Consider the following 24,848-nt stretch of genomic DNA (forward strand, 5'->3'; position numbering starts at 1 on the left):
AAAAAAAAAAAAAGAAAGAAACAATTAAAAAAAGAAAACCAATAAAGAAAAAAATATAAAAAGGAAAAAAAAATATATATATATATATTAGATAAACTAGTTAAAAAACGTTAAAAAAGAAAAGGGTAAAAGTTAAAAAATTTAGCAGAAGAAGAAAAATAAATTGGAAAAAAAAAGAAAGAGAAAAAAAATTAAATTAACTGCAAGGCTAAAGAATAATGGAGAGAAAGCCATGAGTTCCGTGCTTTGCTTTCTCCTCCTTTGGAATTCCGCTGCTCTCCTTGGTATTGAAACTGTAGTCCTTGGTAGGTGAACTTGGTCCTGGCTGGGCTTCTTGTTGATCTTCTGGTGGAGGGGCCTGTTGTAGTGATTCTCAAGTGTCTTTGCCCCGGGCGGAGTTGCACCGCCCTTACCAGGGGCCGGGCTGAGTAATCCGCTCGGGTTTGCTTTCGGGAGCTTTTGTTCCCTGAGCGCTTTCCGTAGAGTTCCGGAGGGCGGGAATGAAGATGGCGGCCTCCTGGTCTCCGGCCCGGAGGAGCCGAGAGCCCGGGGCCCCACTCCTCAGTGCACCCTCAGAGAACAGCGCCGATTTACTCCCGTCACCCTGCCTCCGGCCGTGCTCTGAGCTGACCGAGCCTGCAACCGGTTCAAGGTAACCCCGAGCTTAGAGCTTACTCCTCGGCTCTGTCTCTGTAGCCGGCTTCCCTGTTCTAATACCTGTAAGCTCTGCGACACTCAGACACCCCCGATCCTTCTGTGACCCTGCGGGACCTGAGGCCACGCTGACCCTGCGTGGGCTTCACCCCGGTTAAGCCTCTGGAGCGATGTCCCTCAGCGGAACAGACTTTTAAAAGTCCCGATTTTGTGCTCCGCTGCTCCGCCGCTTGCCGGGAGCCGGCCCCTCCCCCCGCGGTCTATCTTCCCGTCGCTTTGGATTCACTTCTCCGTCAGTCCTACCTTTCAGAAAGTGGTTGATTTTCTGTTTCTAGAGTTGCTGTTCTTCTTCTCTTCGATCTCCCGTTGGATTTGTAGGTGTTTGCAATCTTTAGATAAGCTATCTAGCTGATCTCCCGCTACCTGAAGTAGTCTCAGCCTGCTACTTCTCCGCCATCTTGACTCCTCCTAAATTTTTATTTTAACAGAGATCTAACAAAGATCTTTAAAAAATATTTCCTTTAAAGGAAGAAAATCCGGGGTGCCTGGGTGGCTCAGTGGGTTAAAGGACTCTGCCTTTGGCTCAGGTCATGATCCCGGAGTCCTGGGATCAAGCCCCACATTGGGCTCTCTGCTCAGCAGGGAGCCTGCTTCCTTTCCTCTCTCTCTGCCTACTTGTGATCTCTGTCTGTCAAATAAATAAATAAAATCTTAAAAACAAAAAAAATCCCAGGGTACCTGGGTGGCTCAGTCATTAAGCATCTGCCTTCGGCTCAGGTCGTGATCCCAGGGTCCTGGGATCAAGCCCTACATGAGGCAGCTTGCTTGGCAGGAAGCCTGCTTCTCCCTCTCACACTCCCCCTGCTTGTGTTCCCTCTCTTGCAGTCTGTCAAATAAATAAATAAAATCTTTTTTAAAAAAATTAAAAAATTGCAAATCTGAAACTAATAGGTTTCAAAGCATGGCAGGATTAGGCTTTACACTTCCTTGATGAAGATAAATTTAGCTAAATTTCTGAAAACATAATCCTGAAATAGAAAATACTCTATATATGTGACCAACACCAAGTAAAAAAAAAAAAAGAACTAAGTTTCACTACCACCTGAGTGTGGTTTTAACTCTGTTGGGCTAAACAGAGTAAAATAAAATTGCACACATGTCTATGAGTGAAACCATGCATCTCTGAGCCATGGACAAGTTACAATAATGTGTTTTGAAGTCAGGGATGAAGGTGAAAGCCAAGTTTGTTTTTTGATTCAAGGCTCACTTGAGCCCCCATCTCCATGGTCTAATCACCTTGCTTGCTCCAGATTTTACTCCTTGAAAGCTGCACCGATAATGCTGGGGACCAGAGAAGGCTACTGAGAAGTCGCTTGCGAGAACAGGACATTGCTTGTGACATCACCCTGATCCTCCATTTGCTCAGTAAATGGCAGGCTCTACCCGTCCCTTTGGATGAATGTGACATTAGGGACTGAGAGAACAAATGTCAGGAGAAACACAGGCATCAGTATATAAACGAATTGTCAGCATATTAAGTTCTATTTATCTAGTATTACAAATAGGTATATGTACTGTCCATTTTTGAAATGTTAGAATGTGTTTATAGCTACAAAATTTTGGTAAAGTTTGGTTTGTTTGTTTTCTAGGAAGAAACGAAGTGAGAACAAGGGAATAATGAATTTTTAAAGGCCATTAAGAAGGAAAGAGTAAGAATTTAAATTTAAAAAGGAGCATAAATTTTACGCAAGGCTCACTTTTTTTTCCTTCAAAAACTGTAGCCAACCACTCATGACACAGAAGGAATAGCTTACCCTTGGAAGCCTCCAACATAAAGGGGCTCCACCTATCTAGTCAAGAAGCATAATGGTGAACAGGCCGTCACAAGTGGATTGTACCAGGATTCAGAGCACAGCTACCAAAAGCTTTCATGAAGCAAAACACACAGCATTTATAATTAAGAAAAAGACATACCCAAATAGGTATGTATATTAAAAATATATAGACACAGGGGCGCCTGGGTGGCTCAGTGGGTTAAGCTGCTGCCTTCGGCTCAGGTCATGATCTCAGGGTCCTGGGATCGAGTCCCACATCGGGCTCTTTGCTCAGCAGGGAGCCTGCTTCCCTCTCTCCCTCTCCGCCTGCCTCTTTGTCTACTTGTGATCTCTCTCAGTCAAATAAATAAATAAAATCTTAAAAAAAAAAAAAATAAATAAATAAAAATATATAGACACTGGTAAGTTGGGCCGTTTTGAAAGTGGAAAGAGGGATCGTTTTGTTTTCTATACTGAGGAAAACATAGTATTATAGCTTTATTTATATTGACTTTATTATTGCATACTACAGTTACTCCCACTTTAGAGAGAGGTCTGAACAGGAAGAGGAAGTCCTGTGGGGGCCTACATCCAAGGCCTATTTTGCAGACTTGACCATCAGTTTCACTTGATCTTAGCCAAAAGGCCGAGAAGTGATTGACCATCAGTTTCAGGGGGAGGAAGCAGAGGCTGTGCATTCTGCATTGAGAATAACTGGGTGCTCCTCAAACTGTTAATAGACAGTATCTCCCATTCGGCTGTTCTTTGAGTTTCATTAGCTGGGAACCCTTCGGGTGGAAGCGGGATAGGCCATAACATGTCACCAGTATCCCAGTTCCATCCAATCTTACCTTCAACCCTTTGAAGTTTCAGTTACCACAAAAAATCTGGGAAGTAGGGATTATTACACTCATCATATTGATGAGAAAGCAGGCCCAGAGAGTTTAAACTCTGATGGTTGCACAGCCGGTACGTTAACAGAACTAGGACGTGACCTCAGATCAGACAGTATTTAAAGACTTTAAAGATTCTTTTCACTAATCACACTTAAAAAGTTTTCACTTTTGTCAGATACACCTATAAAACATCTACCTGTGAAGCTACATGGCATATGTTATATATTATATGTATATAAATTAAGAAGACACATCTGTGAAAAAAACCCTCAATTTTCCTGGTTACACCTCTGCAGATTCATCCAAAATATCCTTAAATGCTCTTTAATAGACACTTGTGTGATTCACGTATTATGGTTTCCTAACGTTAAGTCCTTTAAGCTTATGGATTCTAGCAACAGCTGAATACAAAGGGAGAATACTTACCTAAGTAATAAGTATCTTCATCCCTTACATTCAGCAGAATTAGATAAGCTTTCTAATGATATCAAAGAGCATTTCTTTTTGAAATCTTCACACTCAGGGGTTCTCAGAACACTTTACACAAGTGGTTATATCTAAGAGCTGCATTTTGGAACTAAATCATTTTGGAACTAAAAAATTTTGTATCTCTGTGGTTATCAGATAATATACACAAACCATGTTTTATCAAGTTGAAAACATAGGATTATGGGTCAGCATTTTTTAAAATAATTTTTTATTATGTTAGTCACCATACAGTACTTGGTTAGTTTTTGATGTAGTGTTCCATGATTCATTGTTTCCGTGTAACCCCCAGTGCTCCATGCAATCTGTGCCCTCCTTAATACCCATCACTGGGCTAACCCGTTCCCCCACTCCCTGTCCTCTGGATCCCTCAGTTTGATTCCCGAGTCCATAGTCTCTCATGGTTCGTCTCCCTGATTCCCACCCCCTTCATTTTCCTATGGGCCAGCATTCAATCGATTTTGCTTTGAGCACAAGGAGGTTTCAATCTGCAGGGTGGTTAGCAAGATCCCAAGGAGTGAATGGGATTCCTTCCCAGAAGGGAGGGAAGACGTTTTAGTGCATTTCACTGAGACATCTTACTTCTTGTTCTTGGGTCTGTTTTTCAGCTATGTTTTAATCCTGACATATAGTGGTAATTAAAGCTATGCTGTACAGTTCCTCCCATTCCCTCAGAAAGCATTCATAGTGGGTAGCAAACTAACTTAAAGGTGGCCTCTAGAACTCAGATCAAGTAGTGGGATATTTAGTATTGTCTGTAGACTCCCACCTTCTGCCATGGCAGAGCAGGACATCACCTAGTTTGGTAGCCCTGTGTCATCATGAGGGCATAGCCTTCTCTGGTCTCTGCAGAAAAAGTGATTAGAAATGTACTTCGTTTTTGTTGAAGAGGGGAATTCCTAGTACTTCGATTGCTGGTAGCTGGCCCAAATGATGGCTTCTCTGAAATCTATAATTTTTGGATACCTCTGTTCTGAGGTTTTCCGTATGATGATTTTCATCATACAGAAATAGGGATCAATCCTATTAAAAAAAAATTCTCCAAAATCAGATAAATATCTAAATCATTTCTCTAACAATCTATCCAGAATGAGTTTAGGGAGTCTGGAAGTTTATAAAAGTGGGAATTCATCAACAAATACTGAGTACCAACAATGAGCAATCACTGTTCTAGGAGCTGGAAATAGAAGTAGGATACACAAACCAAATGATGCCATTACAGTTTGATATACTATTTATTTATTTAGTTATTAATATGGACAGCCTATTCAACATTACAGATGTTTTTCAAAACCTATAATAAAATATAGTCCACTATCCAGCCCAGGAGAAGACAATGAACAAGATCATTCTTACAATAAGTGTAGTATAAGCACTCACAATAACAGTCCCTTTCCTGGACATCAAAGGGAACAATCAATCGAAGTTTCTTTACCTCCACTGAGGTTTTAATTTTCTTGAATTATAGCTGTTTCAATCAAAAGTCCAACTTCAATCACCCCACAGCTTTGTGCAGCATCTCCCACTGGAGAGGAAAGAGCTCCTGTCACCTAGGGCAACCCATTCCACTGTCCTGCAGTCCTTCCATATTGGAGCCCATCAGACCTCTCAGCCAGGATTTGTCAAACTTGTGCATGGCGACAAGACACGCAGGTCACAGGGAGCTCTTGATTAATTTACAAAGATTGTATTTCAAAGTTCTAAAAACCCATTTGGTGATAGTAGTGGCAGTGAAAGGTACACTGTATTTCGCCAAGAGGGTCTTCTCATCTCTGGAGTCTTGGCGTTGTCCCCTTTTCTGGTAGCTTTAAGATCTATTGCAGTTTTCTGTGGCAAGTGGAGGTGGGAAACTAACAGCTACTGGGTATAAGGCCATCTGCAGAGTGAGCTGGACTGGCTGCTATGGCTTTTATAACCTGCTTCCTTTCTTCAGTATAGACAAACTTCTTTCTTAATCTTTTTTCTATGTCCTACTAGTTCTATTTTCTTAATCTTTTTTTCCTATGTCCTGCTAGTTCTAGTGTAAGATTTAAAAGGACTATGACAGAGGAAACTTCTTGCTTTCATTTCAAGCTGAATGATGAAAAACAGCAAAAAACAAAAACAAAAAAACAAAACACCCAACAACCCCACCCTCCAATGAGCTATACTCAATTTCCTCAGTTGAAAACAAATGCCAAGTGAACTTTTAAAGAGAGAAGTGCTGGACAATGCTGATGTCAGAATGTACACAGATCAGATTCTAAAATACAAGCCCAAAAACCCAAAAAGGATGTTACTTAGTGTAACACAGATTCTTCAACTCCTTAGTTCCATGCTGAAAAACACAAATGATTTCAATGTTAGGCTTCAGTGATGACAGCCAATTAAAAATGAAATTAAAAAACCTCAGGGAAGTCCTGCCAAGTTGATGGCAGTTTCAGGAGTCTACATAGTTAGGAAGGAGAAACCAAAGGGTAAAGAGTGAGAGCACTGGATTTTATTAACTCTAGGTGCCATGGTTCTGACATTAGTAGGTAAGACTAATGAATGAGCAGCTATACAGTTTTTTTTTGGTCACTGTGCTTCCCAAGCACCAAAAAAAAATGGAGCTATTTTTACTATTCAGTTCCATCCTTAGTAAGCTAGACAGATCCTGCTGCATTCTTGTTTGTTTCTAATTTACCAGTACATTATTATGTAGTTTACCAAGTGTGAGGAGCAAGTCATTATGTAGTACCAAGTTTACATCATCATAGGACTACAACATGCACATTCTACTTAATGTAGCTCAAGCAACAGGAATACAAGAGAACAGTTATGGGTGGAGACTTGTTTTTGACAAATTCATGTTCACACTAACTATGGGTTTAGAAATCTTATTGGGCAGGTACCTACAGCAGTTCTTCGATTGGTATTGGAACATTACACGCATGCACAAGTGATATGGAAGAAAATGAAGCAGAAGAGGCAGCTGGATGGAGGACAAAGGGGAAATCAGAGGTGGGATAATGCCATGTATTAGGGAGAGGCTGTTTTCAGCTGTCCACAGTAAGTCTCTGCTCTGTGAGAGAGGCCTGTTGGGCAACACTTTTGTTCTCATGACTGCGAAGTTTGGATACAACATCTAGAAAGGCCAAATCCTGTACTTCCTTGTATAAAGATTCTGGAAGACAAAAAAAAACAAGGTAATAGATACACTTCTGTTAAATTGTTCTAATCTTAATATACAATCTATCTAGTACGTATACCCAAAATATTTATTTGGATGATACCAAGTTATAAAACTAGGGGCAATTCTGGAAAAACTGTAGCACCCCAGAAATGCTGAAACACTTTTAAAGACGTGTTGAAAAAAATAAAAAAAAAAAAGACAAGTGTTGGACATAGCAGTAGCCTAAAATGTCTTTATTAGAGATGTGTTATAATAAGTCAGAGGAACTTTGCTTGCCATATTTATAAATTGTCAAGTTCATAAGTCTAAGTTTGATTAATGAGTTATAATGAAACACAGCTCACTGTATAATCTCAAGTTTCAGTTATATACCCCTTGACCCCATCATCAGTTCAAATATGAAGTCTAATGACTTAAAAAAATCTTAGATTTGTTTCAAAATAATTTTGTGGCAAATGAAGAAGGTTATACTTCATATCCCTTCAACAAATTTCTGTGACAACAGGCTTCCCTTTTGATATCTAATCTTCCTCTTTCTTGCTTTCTACCGTTCTTTAACCTCAATTACAGGAAAATACAAGGCTCTTAAGACTTGGAGACTGCTATATGAGAAAACTGATGTCTAGTAAGTTTAATGCAATCAACCTTCGTCAAGCTGATACATTTACTTTAATAAGACTATGAGATCTAAAACTAGAAATGTTGTTAGTAAAAACAGAAAAATGCATCCTAAAATTCAGATCAAATCTCAAGTGACTCTGAATAGTCAAAACAATCTCAAAAAAGAACAAAGTTGGAGGTCTCATACTTTCTAATTTCAAAACCTACTCTACAGCTCTAATAAAACAGTATGGTGCTGAAATGAAGACAGACCTGCAGATCAACAGAATAAAACAGAGAGCCCAGAAATAAACGCTCATATATATAGTCAAAACATTTTTGACAAAGATTTGACATTCAATAAGGAAAGGACAGTTTTTCAACAAATGGTGCTGGTAAAACTGGAGAACCATAAGCCCTTCTATATAAAAATTAAAAGCTAAAACAATAAGACTCAAACACTAAAGGAAAAACTTCATGACATTGGATTTGGCAACTGTATCTTGGATATGCATCAAAAACACAGGTAACAAAAGGAAAAACAAATACATTAGACTTCATCAAAATTAGAAACTTCTGTGTACCAAAGGTTACTATCCAGAGATTGAAAAGGCAACCCCCACAATGGGAGAAAATATATGAAAATCATATATCCAATAAGGGATTCATATCTCCAAAATATAAGGAACCCTTTCAACTCAACAACAAAATAACCCAATTAAAAAATGGGCAAAGGACTTGAATAGACAATCCCCAAAGAAGATATACAAGTGGGCAACAAACACATGAAAAGATCCCCTACATCACTAGTCATGAGGGAAATGCAAATCAAAAGAGCAGTAAGATAGCACTTCATAACCATTATGATGGCTACTACAGAAGAAAAAAATAACAAACGTTAGAATGTAAGAAATTAAAAAAAAGAAAAAAAGGAATGTAAGAAATTGCAACTCATGAGCATTGCTGGTGGTAGGAATGAGTGTGGTGTACCCACTGTGGAAAATAGTATGGTGATACCTCAAAAAATTAAATGTAGCCATTACTGTATGATCCAGCAATTCCACTTCTGTATATACCCAAAATGATTCAAAGCAGGAACTGAAAAAATACTTGTGCACCCGCATTTTCATAGTGGCATTATTTACAATAACCCAAAGGTGAAAATAACCCAAATGTCCATTGATGGATGAATGGATAAACAAAATGTGATATATACATACAATGGGGCATTATTCATCCTTAAGAAGGAATGAAATTTTGACATAGGCTACTATGTGGATGAGCCCTGGAGACCTTACGGTAAGTGAAATAAGCCACACAAAAAAGAATATTACATGATTCCACTTACATGAAATACCTAGAGTAGTCAAATTAATAGAGACAGAATGGTGGTTGCCAAAAGCTGGGGGAATACGTGATTGGGGAGTTATTTTTAAAGAGTACTGAGTGTCAGTTTGAGGGGAAAAAAAGGTGGTGATGGTTGTACAGCAGTGTGAATGTACTACTCTGCCACTGAACTGTACATTTAAAAATGGTTATAACTTTACATAAATTTTATGTATAGCACATTAAAAAAATGCCTCAGTAACAAGTCTCAGCTAGGAAACAGAAGACACAAAGAAGGGGCAAATGGGAATTTTAGACCTCAAAACTACGGTTAGTGGAGAGGCTCAATAGCAGAATGGAAGGGACAGGAAAATCAGTGAACTTTAAAACAGGACAACAGAAATTACCCAATTTAAAAAGAGAGAAGATAAACTGGGGAAAAAATGAACAAAAGCCTCAGGAGCCTTTGGGATATAACTAAAGATCTCACATTCGTACCATTAGAAGACCTGAAAGGAAGGGAGAAATAGGGTGGGGCTGAAAAAGTACCTGAAGAAGATATATGGTTAAAAAAACTTCAAATTTAGCAGAAGACATAAGCCTGCCTACTCAAACTTGAAACAGGATAAACCCAAAGAAATCCATGCCAAGACACATCACAGTCAAGCTTGAAAATTAAAGACCAAAAAAATCCTGAAATGACACCTTACCAAGAGAGGGGAAAAGAATCGGAAGACTGTGGATTTCTTTTAAGAAACCATAGAGGCCAGAAAAAATGGCACATTTTTTAAGTGTTGGAAAAAAAGAACTGTCAAACCCAGAATTCTCTACCCAGAGAAAACATTTTTCACAAATGACGGGGAGAGAAGCCAAGATATTCTAAAATAACAGAAAACAATTTGTCACTAGTAGACCTAACCCAAAAGAATGGCTAAAGTAAGTTTTCTAAACAGAAAGGGAATGTTTAAAAAGAGGAGTTTTGGAACATCAGAAAGGAAGAATAACACATATAGCAAAGGTGTAGATAAATAAGACTTTTCTTCTCTTGAGTGTTCTGAATTATGTTTGATGGTTGAAAACAAAAATTATAACAATGTCTAATGTGCTTCTAAATGTATATATCTGAGAAAATTATAAGTGGGGGGAGGGTAATGGGAATGAATGCTCAAGCAATCAAAAAGAAGTCAAGAATGAGAAACAGAAAATTAAAAAAAAATGAAATGCAGACTAGCCATAACATCAGTCATTACATTAAATGTAAATGGTCTAAATACACCAGTTAAAAGAGACTACCAGTGGATTAAACACATGACCTAACAAGGTGCTCTCCACACTTCTAAGTATGATGATAAAGCAGATTGAAACAAAAAGGGTGGGAAAAGATCCCATGAATGTTATTCAAAAGAAAGTAGAAGCAGCTATATTCATATCAGATAAGGTAGACTTCAGAGGAAAAAAGTTACCAGAACAGAGAGGAACATAATGATAGAAGAGTCAATCCACCAGGAAGACAACAGCAATCCAAAAGGTGTATATATTTGCCAAAAGAGCTGTAAAACATGTGAAGCAATGGGCGCCTGGGTGGCAAAGTCGTTAAGTGTCTGCCTTCAGCTCAGATCATGATCCCAGGGTCCTAAGATCGAGCCTCGCATTGGGTTCCCTGCTCTGCGGGAAGCCTGCTTCTCCCTCTCCTACTCCCCCTGCTTTTGTTCCCTCTTTAGCTGTGTCTCTCTCTGTCAAATAGATAAATATTTTAAAAAATAAAAATAAAATTTAAAAAAACGTGAGCAAAAACTTACAGAACTAAAAGGAGAAACAGACAAATCCACCATTGTTGGAGACGTCAATACCCTGTTCTCAACAACTGACAAAACAATTAGAGTATCAATATATTCTCTTTGTTAAGAATACAGCAAACTGGGGCACCTGGGTGGCTCAGTGGGTTAAGGCCTCTGCCTTCAGCTCAGGTCATGATCCCAGAGTCCTGGGATCGAGCCCCACATCGAGCTCTCTGCTCAGCGGGGAGCCTGCTTCCCCCTCTCTCTCTGCCTGCCTCTCTGCCTACTTGTGATCTCTGTCAAATAAATAAATAAATTCTTAAAAAAAAAAAAAAAAGAATACAGCAAACTCAATTCCACTACCAACAACCAAAAGGATCTAAGTGACATTTCAAGAACACTTCACTCAGTAATAGTAGAATACACCTTCTTTTCAGTATTCATGGAACATATATCAAAATATGCCAGTGATTTCTTGAACAAATTCCTTAGCTAATACCACAATATACAAGACCAAAACTTGTTCATTATTTTTTTATATTGTTTTTAAAAAGATTTTATTTATTCATTTGAGAGAGCAAGAGAGAGCACAAGCAGGGTGAAGGGCCAGAGGGAGACACAGACTCCCTGGCTGAGCAGAGAGCCTGATGGGGGACTCGATCCTGGGACTCCAGGATCATGACTTGACCTGAAGGCAGATGCTTAACCAACTGAGCCAACCAGCGCCTAGACCTTGTTCTTTATATAAAATATTTTAGGGTTGATGGAACTTACAGGTATTAATTTTTTAACATTGATTTTTGCCTATTTCCCATATGATATTTTTAAGGTTTTTTTTTTGGAGAGAGGGACTCTCAAAAGCAGACTCTGCTGAGTGTGGTGCCCCATGCAAGGCTTGATCTCATGACCTGGAGATCATGACCCACGCTGAAATCAAGAGTTGGATGTTCAACTGACTGAACCCTCCTGCGCCCCATGATACATTTATTATTCTAGTGAGAATCTTCTGGAAATATTTTCAAGTAAAAGTAATCTTATATCCTCCATAAACTAATTTCTAATGCTTTTAGAACCCAAAGCCACCATTAATTACTATTCTACATTTAATGTCAACCATATGTTGATCTCATATAAAAGAAGAAATGCTTACCAGACCCCATGAGAGCACAAATCAGGACCATGGAATTATATTTAATTTCAGGAGCACTTCTCTCATCTGCTAGCAGTCTGTGTAAAATTTGTACAAGTTTAGCACTTTCTAGATCTTTCTCAGCGGTGCCTAGAATATGAAACAAAGTATCCATTATATCCACTGTTCATGAACCCGGTGCAATGTGGCTAAACACTCCTTCCTTTTCTAGACCTGACCATATAAAACAAAAGAACTGATAAATAATGATGACCTAGAGATAGAATATTAAATTCCTACCTTGCTAAAATAGAGTTAAATTTCAGCAGATATTATAGTTTAAGCTTAAAATTTAGTATTAAAATATTCCTTTTAATATGAAGCAATTAAAAAATCTTTATTATGGAAAAGGTTAAACATATACTACAGCAGAAAAGATTGTATAATGATACACTGTTTACTATTATCTTAAAAAGTTATGGCCAATCTTGTTTCATCCATCTCTAGATTCATTCACCTACTCTTACCTGTCCCAAATTATTTTGGAGCAAATCCTAAAAAATGACATAGTTTCTTCCTTATGTATTTCAGTATGTATTTTTAAGAGACAAAGACTCTTAATGCAATTCCTATCAAAATCCCAGAGGATTTTCTGTAGAAAATCTGTAAGTTTATACTAACATTTATATGGAAAGCCACCTGTTCTATTACCTAGAACAGGTAAATAATCTTGATAAAAAAGAAATAAAATGGGAGGAATTCTACCTGATGTTAAGGCTCTCCATATAGTAGTTATCAAGAGTGTGGTATTGGTAGACAGAGATTTGAACAGAGAACCCCAGAAATAGACCTATACGTATATGTTCAAATGATTTTTGACAAAGTTACAAAATCAATTCAGTAGAGGAAAGACAGCCTCTTCAACAAACAGCACTGGCAATTAGACCTCCACAGGCCACTCCCCCCAAATTGCTGACATAAACCACACACTTTATACAGATATTAACTCAAAGCAGATTACAGACTTAAGTGTAAAATATAAAACTATAAAACTTCTAAAATATATAAAGAATTTTTAACTCAATAGTTAAAAAATTAGAAAATGAGCAAAAATTATCTATAGGTATTTCACCAAAGAATATATACAGATGGTAAAAAGTGAGGACTATCTTTTCATATGCTTACCATTAGAAAAATAGAAAAAACATAATGAGATATCCCTACACAGCTATCAGTGGCTACAATAAAAAATAGTGACAATACCAAATATTTGGTGAGAATGTGGAGAAAACTAGAGCCCTCATACAGTGCTGTTGGGAATGTAAAATGGTATAGCCATTCTGGAAAACAGTTTGACAGTTTCTTTAAAAATTAAACATATAGTTACCATATAACTCAGCAACTGCACTCCTAGGCATTTATCCAGAAAAATGAAAATTTATGCTCACATAAAAACCTACACATGAATATTTATAGCATTTATTTATTTTTAAAAGCCCCAAAGTGGAATCAGCCCAGATGTTTTTTTGACAGGAATGGTCAAACAAACTCTGGTATGTACAAACCATGGAACACTTCAACAATTAAAAAAAAAAAATTGATACACAAAACAAATCAGATGACTGTTCAGGAAATTAAGGAAGCCAATCCCAAAAGGTCACATACCATATGATATATATATATAAAACATTTTAGAAAAGAAGGGTAGATTAGTGGTTTCCAGGGATGAGAACAAGGTAAGGGGCAGAATAAGGGGGGAGGTGACCAGTATCGTTATAAATGGAGGGATCCCTAAGGTGCTAAACTATTCAGTATCATGACTATGGTGGTTGATACACAAACCTACATAGCCCAAAAATGAAAACAAGTAAAACTAGGAAATCTGAATAAGACTGGTAAACTTTATATCAATAGCTGAAATATTACTTATAGTTTTGCAAAATGTCACCAGTGGGAGAAACTAGGTAAAGTATAAAAGGGATCTCTATTTTTTACAATGGCATGTGAATCTACAATTATCTAAAAAAAAAAAAAAAGTTTTAAAAATGGTGCTTTAATACTATTATCGGGGCGCCTGGGTGGCTCAGTGGGTTAAAGCCTCTGCCTTTGGCTCTGGTCATGATTCCGAAGTCCTAGGATCGAGCCCAGCATCGGGCTCTCTGCTCAGCAGGGAGCCTGCTTCCCTGTCTCTCTCTCTCTCTGCCTGCCTCTCTGCCTACTTGTGATCTCTGTCAAATAAATAAATAAAATCTTTAAAAAAAATACTATTATACAAAAAATTTATAATTCCTTAATATCAAATATTCTGTAACAAAACAAGACTGGAAAAATATGGTTTTCAAGTTGTGTTGTGTATTAAAAAGATAGTATGGGCTTATTTTTATATCTTAAGCCCAAGGAGCCTAGGAAACCATAGCTAACGATAAAAAAAAAAGTATGTATCACATTTTATATAGTTGTATGGTAAGGTGACCAGATTGAGGCAAATGTTTAGCTATTAGGAAGCTGATGAAATTACACCTTGTTTGGAAGATATTGGCACAAAACCAGATTCACCCCAGGCTGGGTCATCAAGCATATTCTGAAACTGCCCCATCACTTTAAACCACTTAAAACCAGCCCATGAACCCAGTTTGGTACAGAATGTCCTCACAGACTCCCACCCCTTTATCATAGCTCTCCCCACGATGTCTGGACTTCTAGGCTGACTCTACTCAAACCACGTGTGAAGTCATGGCTAATCTGGGCCCCAAAGTGACCCCCAAAGCATTTCTAACTATAGGCTGAAGTCGCTATGAATCAGCATACATTTTCTTGGAGTCTTTCATCTTTAAAATTCAAAAAAATTTTACATCCTATTATACCTATGATTTTTAAAAAATTGTTTTAAAATTCAAAACCCTTTAAGACAAAAATGCAAATCTCCCATACCTAAAATCTGAGTAAATGTCAAACTCGAGAAAGATCTACCATGTTTATCTTTTGGCTTCCTGGTATAGGGGTTGGCGGGCCCACTTGCTGCTGTACGAGAATTAAGGACTAAATCATCAGTGGGAATTAAGAAGTCATCAGTTAACAGTGTTTACCTAAATGGCTTTGAACTAGACAGGACAGACCTACTAAGTCTATAGTCCTCCTTTGTGTAAGGCAGTCTCAGGCCTTAACCACAGGCTGTGTGACTGACTGTCCCCAGCTGACTGTATCAGAGGTTGGTTCCTGGGACAAAGGTTACTATCCGTAAGAGCTAGATGCCTATGAATTCCCTTCTCAAGAATTCTGACCAACAGGGATGCTATATGCTAGAAAGATACCAAATGAATTATTAAACTCTGCTTCTGAAGAGTTTTGAATATAAAACACAGATGAATGACACAGATGGTGAGAATTCAGAATGAGGGCAATGCTATAGAGCAACATGGTGATAGAAGGAGATAAGCAAGAGAGAGATTCAGTAGTAGAGATGGAAGAGAAGGTCTGGGTCACTGGAAGGATAGCATACTCTAAACCTGTTGTATTCTAAATATAGTTTCATTTCTCGCTGACAATATTTTCTTTGTTTACTAAGTGACTATAACTTGAAATAACATTTAAGACTCAAGCTCTAAAAAGAGTCAAGCACTGACCTAAAAATGTTACCAAAAGCAAAAGCTGAGGTGGCAATCTATAGAATGTGATCTCCTATATACTTAGCTATAGGTGCAGACACATGCTGGTAAAATGCTTCTATTAAGGTTTTGTCGACTTCTGTTCCACTCCTGTGCTTCATTTCATCCAAGATAAAAATAGGAGAAAATAAGTTTGACATTGGGGTACTTACCCAACTCTAAAGCTGCTATTAGTGCCAAAGCAACAAGGGCTTCATTCTGCATTATTACATGTTCACTAGTTGCCATGGTAACTAGATGCTTGATGCCACCACTCTGTACAATGGTTTTAATTACATCCTGCAATAAATATCACAGAGTTATAAACTTTAATTTTAAACATAAAGAAACTGCATTATAGTCAGTCAATTCATTGTTAAATTGAGTGGTTTTCTGACAGTGTCCTGTATGAATCATTACATTTAACCATAATTTTTTTCATCACAGAAGAAAAGGAAAAAGCTTTTAGCTTTAAATAAATTCATCAAAAGATGACAACTTAAATTACCTAAGTGAAAAAGACCACTGCAGTTCATAGCAAGGAATAGAGAGTCCCAGAAGCAACCAGTCAAAAAAATCAGTGTGACTGCCTCAAATGTTGACTTACCACAGGATCAAAAAAAGAGAGTAAGATTTAGAATAACAACAACAACAAAGTTCTTCTTTTCAAATTATTATTACAGCACCAGGCAGTTGTTTTCCAGATGATCAAGGTAAAGTTTCGTTTATGTTTTTTAGCTTTTACCCCTTTGTTGGATCTGACAAAACTGGATTACATGTCAAGAGACTTGAGAAGAACTTCAGATTGTCTTCCTCACTTCTCATGGCATCTACAGCTGTCTTCTTCAATGGCAGAGTAGACCGTGGCTTCCAGATTGAAAAACACCAGTGTCAACATTGACTAAGCAAATTACTGAACCTCTCTGCATTTCAGTGACTTTATCAATAATACTGGGATAGTGTTATCATAGGTTTTTGTGATAATTACAAAGTTATTACATGAAAAACACATGTAAGAATATATGGCAAGGCAAAAGTTAGATTTTTTTAAAATGGCACATTTATTTCTAGTTTTCATTTTTGTTTTTATCTCAGTTTTGTTTCCGAAAAACTCTTGGATTAAATGTGATTTAGCAGAAAGTCTCAATTACAGAATTTTTAAAGTAATTTTCTTTGTTCTCACTACTTTTAGTAATTTAAGTGGATATTAAATAGCCTGTCTGCATTAGCTTCAACAGTATAAAACTAACTGTAATTAGAAATATTTTTTAAATTAATTTGCTAAAATATTTGAAGAGGGGTTTCCGTTATGCTTCTACCTTATATAAATTCTTAAGAAAACTGTTTATAGACAGTATCTTTGCTTTGAGCCCAAACGCATTTAGAGAGCAAATATTCTAAATCATTGGAGTCCTAGTATTGAGTTTTTATGGTGGCTATATTCTGGCATCTAAGTAGCCTTTTATCATTACCCTCTTTTAGTAAATGAGAGACTTTTAAAGCCCTTTCTAACAAATAGAAAGCCTCCCAATGTACTTGGTGGGCACTTTATTTGAAACTTAAAATTGTAAAGAATTTTATAAAAATCACAAAGGAGCTTCTTGAATAAAGAAGACAAGAGGGAGGTTCATAGATACATATGCAGTCACTTAATGAAGGTTCTTGGACTAGCATTTCATCCTTTATTTTGTGGTTCACCCCGGAGAGTCCACTGTAGTAGAAGGAGAGGCAGATAATAAATGAAGAAGGAAACTGTGTATCAGAAGTGAGTAGCTCCCTATAAGTTCAAGCATAGCTTATTTACCATCTCATTTATTTTATTTTATTTTTATTTTAGAGAGAGAGAGAGTGCACAAGCAGAGGGAGAAGGACAGAGAGAATCTCAAGCAGGCTCCATGCAGAGTGTAGAGCCTGACACGAGACTTGATCTCACAACCCTGAGATCACGGCCTGAGCCAAAATCAAGAGTCACATGCTTAATTGACTGAATTACCCAGAAGCCCCTCCATCTCACTTTTTTGAACAGAAAACAGAGTATTGCTTTTTAAAGTGCCCGCTCTCTCTCCTCCTACTTCAGTAAATGTTTATTGAATAGCTCCTCTAGGAAGTTACTTTGCCTGACAGAATGGAAGGTAAAAGACAAATGAAGCCTTGTTCTTGTGCTGTATGACAAAAGAGAATACTACCGATAGCTACCCTCTATGGAGCAACAAGTACACACTGGACATTATACTGGGTAGCTTACAGACATTAGCATATTCTTATCCTCCCAGAAAATCCCCTCATTTAGTTAACAGATGAAAAAACTGAAGCTCAGATTAAGTTATGAAATCTGTCCAAAGTTGGTGATTAAGTGGTAAAAAAGTCAAGACTCATATCTAGGCAGTTTGCTTATCACTTCCTTGTTCCTAATCACTGTGGTCTATGCAAAAGTGTATGTACTAAATTCATCATTAGTATCATACATAGTTAGTCACAATGTGCTCTACAGAGGCTCTATGAATGTATTTTAAAGTTATATTTTAAACTTCAAGAAATTAGGGGGAAAAAAGGATATTAGCACCACTCCACAGAGCAAGGTTCATCTAGAGAATTATAAGTAATTTTAACCAATACACATCTAAAATTAACCTAGAGAGTTTAATTTTTCTGAAACAATTTCATTTATTAGACTGGAGAAATATACAGGAAGACATTTTTCTGGGTAATCCTTCTAAGCCCTAAGTGCATCTGCAAAATCTCCAAAAATTCTGGACATACTTTATAATGCTTTACAAAGGTTTAAATGATGTATTATTTTGCAATCCTATTTCATAAGGAGTTTTCTTATAGAAAGTTAAATTATGGCACAAACACAACTAAGGCAAATTATGTATGTAAGAGTTTCACATATTTAGCTTTTATGGTCAATTTGCCCTTAATAATTGAGATAATCCAGCTACAAACTTTGCTGAAAACTGTATAATATTGATTACAATGTAATGTTCTGAAGTAGGCTTAAATTCAAGATAATTAGTTTATAACACAGCCACTGAATCACCTAACAAAAACTTTCTCGACTTTGTATCATCAAAGACTACTTCCCAGCACAGGATATCAGATGTTAGATGTATGAACGAATGCTGAAATAAATTTTGTTTCATTAAGTTTTTAGCTTGATAACTGAAGAATGTTTTACCCTTAAATAAGGAGGAAGGAGAGTGCCTTGACAGGAGGCAACTTTTATATTCCTACTGTAGAAGCAAACCGTACTTTTCTGTTTTTGTTGTCTACAATCAGAAGGTCCAGCTAGTTGCTCAAGAGTCCTAGCCTAGGGCACTCTTTCGAGGGAAGATGTGAATTTACCTCTTGGCACAAGCGCAGGAATACACTGTATATGGCTGGGATGACTAAGCGAGTGTGAAACCTTGTGAGTCAGTGCAAATTTTTAGAGGGTTGGACTCTAAGACAGAATTCAGTGTGACTTTAAAAGGAGTAGGATCTTCAAAGTTTAAAAATAACACAAGGAGAGAACTGTAATTCCCAACTGTTGGTTAAGGATCTACAAGAATGTGACTCACTTGTGCCTAGTGTTTAAAAGCTTCTTCCAGAGCAGGATTCTCTGAAGTATGTCCAGTGGAATGTATTTGATAGATGCAACTTGCAGAAACCCATTGTCTGATAGTTTGGGGATCAGTGGAGTAAACAGAGTAAGGTTTTTTTAGAGTTGTGCTAATGTGGGCTGTGAGTTCCAAAGGCAAGGAAAGGGAATGAACTACTTCCTAACTAACTTGATCATACAACCTTCTCTCTTTGTGCAGTGTTTTTTAGGGTAATTATTCAATGGAACATATTCTGAGAACTGCTTTGATTCTCAAAAGGTATCACCGATTCTACTTTAATGTTTGCGAAATTTAAAAATAATTTAAGAGTTCTGATCTGGAGCTCACACAAGGAACACGCCTTATGTTCTGATCATTAAAGTATGCAAATCAAGGCTCCTAATGCTACTTAGGAGCAGTATACACTTAACTGTAGGGAACATATGCAACAAACAAACAAAAAGCCTGGCCTGCAGGATTGAACTGTAAACATACAGTTACAATGTGACCATGAAGTTAAAATTATCATCAAACTGTATTATTTCAAATTGCTTTTTTGTTACACACACACACACACACACACACACACACACACACACACACCCCTAGAAAGGTGCAATGCCCTGTTTCCCTGGTCTTTTCAAAACACCTACATGATGACGATACTTAATGGGTACTTGAAAGCTTTTATTTTCTGGTGGGGGGAATGGGGGTATAGATGAGAGACAGGGAAATCTGTGATAAATATTAACAGAAAAGGCTCAAAACCCTCAAATCTCAATTAATATAGCAATTGAACAGTTTTAGCTCCAAGATTTGGTTAAGAAGTTGTGATGCATTTTCCCAAGGGCATAAGTGAAATGCCCGAAGTTTCACTTTAGAAAACAGGTTATAGAAAAATAAAAGGCATATAATATAGATAATTAATCAGCTGCTAACCTGCTGGCCTGGGTTCCCAACACTGTGATCCTTAATAGTTTATTTGCTCATTCTTGTATTCATTCACTCAACAAACAGGTTAGCAACCACATGTCAGACACATCCTAGGCTGGACACCACTCTGGGAATGGATTTCCTCCAACTTTGTGAGTTTAGAGCATCACATACTATCTTGATATCATTTAATTTCTTAATATCATTAGCTAGCTTGGTCAGTGCCTGGTCCACAGAAGATGTCTGACACTGAGTTTAGTGGTAAAAATGGTAACACCAGCAACGTTTACAACGACTCCACTTACTGAGTGCTTTCTACGTCCCAGGTACCAGTTGAGCACTTTGAATATGTGATCTCATTGAATCATTCTCACAAAACTTTCAGGTAGGTATTAGCCCAGGTTTAATATACTGAGATACTGGGATGTGAAAGACCTGACCAAGTAAATGGTGGAGATAAAATCTGAACTCAACTGTTTCATTCCAAAGCCTTAAGGAATTAACTATTATGGAATAAAATTACATACAAAAAGCTCAATCTTCAACTTTTTCAGGGTTGTGGATCACAGGCATCCCTCATCTTACTGTGCTTCACTTCACTGTGTTTCACAGATACTGCGTTTTATGTAAATTGAAGGTCTGTGCAACCCTGTGTCAAGTAAGTCTATCAGCGCCATTTTCCCAGAAACATTTGCTCACTTCATGTCTGTATCACATGTTGGTAATTCTCACAAAGTTTCAAACTTTTCCATTACTCTGTTTATTATGGTGATCTGTGATCGGTGATGATGACTCTGAAAGCTCACTGAAAATGGTTAGCATTTTTTAGCAATCAAGTATTTTTTAATTAAGGTATACAAATTATTATATTAAACATAATGCTACTGCACACTTAACAGACTACAGTATAATGTAAACACAACTTTTATATGCATTAGGAAACCAAAAAATTCATTTGACTCACTTTTTTGCAATTTTCGCTTTATCACAGTGGTCTGGAACAGAAACTATGATACCTCTGAGGTCTATCTGCAATGTATTTATATATAAATATATAAAATGCAAGCTTATGATATAGGATCTATGATACGGAATTTCCAAAAAGGCCACTTGTATGTTTTTTAATGGACAGTTTTCTCTGGAACTTACTTTTGATTTACTGTGTCGTATGAGGGCAGACAGCAGTCTGTTGGACTCCCCCATCACACCAGCATGATCTTTGGCTTCACACCATTCTACCAAACGCTCCACTAATTTAACATTCTTTCCCAGTTGTTCAGCAGCTTCTGCTATAGGAAAAAAGTCAAACCGCAAAGGAAACAATCACTGATAGGCAACCAACTGAAATAACTGGTGAAGATGTAAGACTGTGAAAGAAAATTTTCTATATATATATATATATATATATATATATATATATACACATACACATATATATACATATGTGTATATATATGTATACATATATATGTAATTATACAACACAATGATCTTATTAAGCAAGAACTGCAAATACTCCATATCTGATGGACTATTTAGCTTTTTCTACAAAGTTGTGGACTTTCATACAAAACATAAAAATACAAAACAATGTTATACTCTAATGATTCAGCCTGGTAGTATGTTAGTAGTCTGGCAAACTGTAACAAAGGGTATTAGAAAGACTCTGAGAAATCAATTTAGAGAAAGGTTTAGAATTTAGAAATAAGCAAATAAACACAATTTATTCCAAGGAGTAGTTTTTGTCATTTTTTTTCCCCTGTAAACAGAAAATGATCTCCCTGTTTGCAAAATAAATTTTTAAAAATTTTGACTGTCAGTGTACTGAAACATGATTTTCAAGACAAAGGTAAAAATGGGTATAAAATGGGGTGCCTCGGTGGCTAAGTCGGTTAAGCATCTGCCTTTGGTCCTGGGATAGAGCCCCACGTGAAGCTCCCTGCTCAGCAAGCAGCCTGCTTCTCCCTACCCCTCTGTTGCTCCCCCTGCTTGTGCTCTCTCATTCTCTGTCAAATAAATAAGTATAATCTTCAAAAAAAAAAAAAAGGGGGTATGAAATGCTGAAACATAAAAACCCTCAGAACTGCTAATAAATCAATGTAAAATCAGGATTATATGTACACTAGAGATGCAATACAATTTCCATTTAAAGTCAATTATAACAAGCATGGAAATTAATGAATGGAGCTCTAAAACCAATCTCTTTGCCTTTCACTTGCCATTTATCTTTATGGTTATATAATTCTGAAAGCTAAAAACAAGTCCTTTTCAACTAAGGCACACTATCATACCAAAAATGTACCTTGCAAAAACATTTCTTTTACCTTGTGCATCTATTAACATTCTTAATGTTCCCAGAAGTTTGAATTGAACTGGAGGCATTTCAGACTTAAGGAATTTCAAAACTGCCTCTGTGACTCCAGCCGATAACATCTTAGCTTTATTTACAACTAGAGAGAGAGAGAGAAAGAGAGACTACGGTTAGAATGGTGCTAGCATTCTTGACTATAGTCATTCAATTCAATACATACTTATTGTCTTACTATTTTTAAGGCCCCATATTACATTTTTCTATTTAAAAGCAGTCTTTTTACTTTAAGAATAGGACTGGGGGTGGGACATAATTTTTTTATTCGTCTATAGGAGCATAACATATGAAATAATATGTACTGGCTTTTAAAACCTACCCTCAAAACACTTAAAAATTTGTAAAGGAAATCTGAGATTGTTGTCTTATTTACAAAACAGCATAATTCCTCAACTTTAGTAAATGTTTCTTTTTACCTCTGTCCTTGACCCAACTGTGTTAATACAGATGTTCTAGACAATATTAATAAATAATATTGATCTGTTATATGAAACAAGTTGATTTCTTACGGATTGTATCTTCATACAGTTACACTATTTCACCTAATCAGAAATTTATTTTTAGGAAGCAGAATAATAGCTTTAACTATCTCCTGTATTATTTCCCATGATAATGGGATCTCATCACTCAGAGTGTCTTTAATCCAAAGACACATTAAGGCTATTTTTAAGGATTATGTCTGCTTATAGACAGGTCACAATAGGTACACAAATCACATAAAATAAATACCTCCCTAAACAATAGGATCTTACCTCATACACAGTTGCCTACCATTCTTAAGACCTACCTGGAATGGCAAGATTCCTGAGGGCACTTAATGCTGCATGCTGTACAGTTACATTTCCATCTTCTACATGTCTGTCCAGTAACTCCATAAGTTTTTCTACAATTCCGCTGTCTACCATGTGGATACAGTTTCCATCTGAATGAAACAAAAAGATTTATTTCTTTCCTCTTTACAATTAATTAAATTAATTAATTAATTAAATTAAATATTTTATAGTGATGCCTATCCATTATCTACATTAGGGACAATGGAGCTACAAGAAAATAAAATGAATTCCAATTGCTTCTCCTATCAAATTCATAGAGTTTTTTTCTTTTCTGAGTAAGAAGTCATGACAAGAAAAATCTCTAGCATACAGCCTGATAATATATTAGAAGATGAGTAAGTAGAAATCATATGCTTAAAATGTCTACTAGTAGTTTTCACTTATAGTCAACTGTGCATGAGTTCTGCCAATGTTACAGTACAACAATGTACAGAATGCCGTCACAGCTGTTGTTTAAATTATTTTTCAATGTCAGAATTTTTGAAACATGTATAAAGCAGAGAATATTATAGTGAACCACTATTTATTCCATATTTAGCTGCAAGTAACTCATATTTTATTAATTACATCATAAGGACTGAATGATCATCCTCAAAAATAAAATGGAATATGACATTCATTATACAGTTACACAGCTAAAAGTGGAATAAAATCAAACTAAAAATAAAAAATAAGCCCCTATTTCCTAGTCATAGTCTAAGAATGAGTTTCTAGACTAAATAGCAGGAGTTCCAGACTTCAGAAATGAAAATGAAAGTCTAGTGCCTTGGAAATGTTATTAAACCAAATTAAAGATTCTACCCTAAACCAGAGGATTACTGACACTTAAGTTTTAGAGGCACAAAAGTATAAATTAAGGCACAATAACCTTACAAAGAATACTCAAGATTATTAAATCAACCACCAGGAAAGAGAGCATATCCTCTCAGATAAGATGCGTATTAGAATGAGACCCAAATTTAATGATCTTTGAAGTGCAGAGTACTCAAAGAAGGACTTCATGATCACTGTTCATGATCTTGAAACTACCAGAACTTAGTTAAATTGCACAAAAAATGTAATTTATTAGAAAAATCACTAAGTAGGGGAGCCTGGCTGGTTCAGTCAGTAGAGCATGAGAATCTTGATCTCGGGGTAGGGAGTTCAAGCCCCATGCTGGGAAGCAAAGTTTACTTAAAAAAAAAAAAAAAAAAGAAAAAAAAGAAAAGAAAAGTATTTCATCTCTCTAAAAATTAAGGTAGTGGTACACCACATATACTTCTGAACTGTTCCAGTTTTACTACATGCAATGGCAAAGCAAAAATTAAAATATATATATATATATATATATATATATATATATAGAACATCCAATTTAAAAAGGACAAAATAACATGCTTACCATTTCTGGCAAAATTTGCAATTGCCAATGCTCCAGCAAGCTGTAGCTGGTGGTTATTTGATGGAATCCAGGACAATACCCTTTGAAACACGTTACCTTTTCCTCCTTCAAATAATTTCTGCATGGATTCATCTGGAGGTAAAAGAAACAAACAGATAAGAGGAAAAGAATTAAAAATAACAAATCCATATTCCTATATGACCATCCTACTGGATAAATACAGACTTCACAAATGATAATTCACAGAAGGAAAAGTAATGCTCTTTTTATA

General features: G+C 36.6%; 1 protein-coding gene across 1 annotated transcript in view; it reads right to left on the reverse strand.

Moving 5' to 3' along the window:
* Positions 1–5,074: 5,074 nt before the first annotated feature.
* The window catches only part of LOC111154458 (Rap1 GTPase-GDP dissociation stimulator 1), a 153,906-nt gene continuing 134,132 nt past the window's right edge, over positions 5,075–24,848 (reverse strand). Inside the window, exons 10-16 of the mRNA XM_022514067.1 lie at positions 24,578–24,709; positions 23,151–23,285; positions 22,320–22,445; positions 21,145–21,284; positions 15,655–15,781; positions 11,859–11,987; positions 5,075–6,995 (exon numbers count right to left, since the gene is read on the reverse strand). Coding sequence (XP_022369775.1) covers positions 6,868–6,995; positions 11,859–11,987; positions 15,655–15,781; positions 21,145–21,284; positions 22,320–22,445; positions 23,151–23,285; positions 24,578–24,709 — 917 coding nt within the window. The 3' untranslated portion in view covers positions 5,075–6,867. The remainder of the gene's footprint in view (positions 6,996–11,858; positions 11,988–15,654; positions 15,782–21,144; positions 21,285–22,319; positions 22,446–23,150; positions 23,286–24,577; positions 24,710–24,848) is intronic.

Source organism: Enhydra lutris, unplaced genomic scaffold, assembly GCF_002288905.1.
Source record: "Enhydra lutris kenyoni isolate GAN:26980312 unplaced genomic scaffold, ASM228890v2 scaffoldscaffold3, whole genome shotgun sequence".
Classification (NCBI taxonomy): domain Eukaryota; kingdom Metazoa; phylum Chordata; class Mammalia; order Carnivora; family Mustelidae; genus Enhydra; species Enhydra lutris.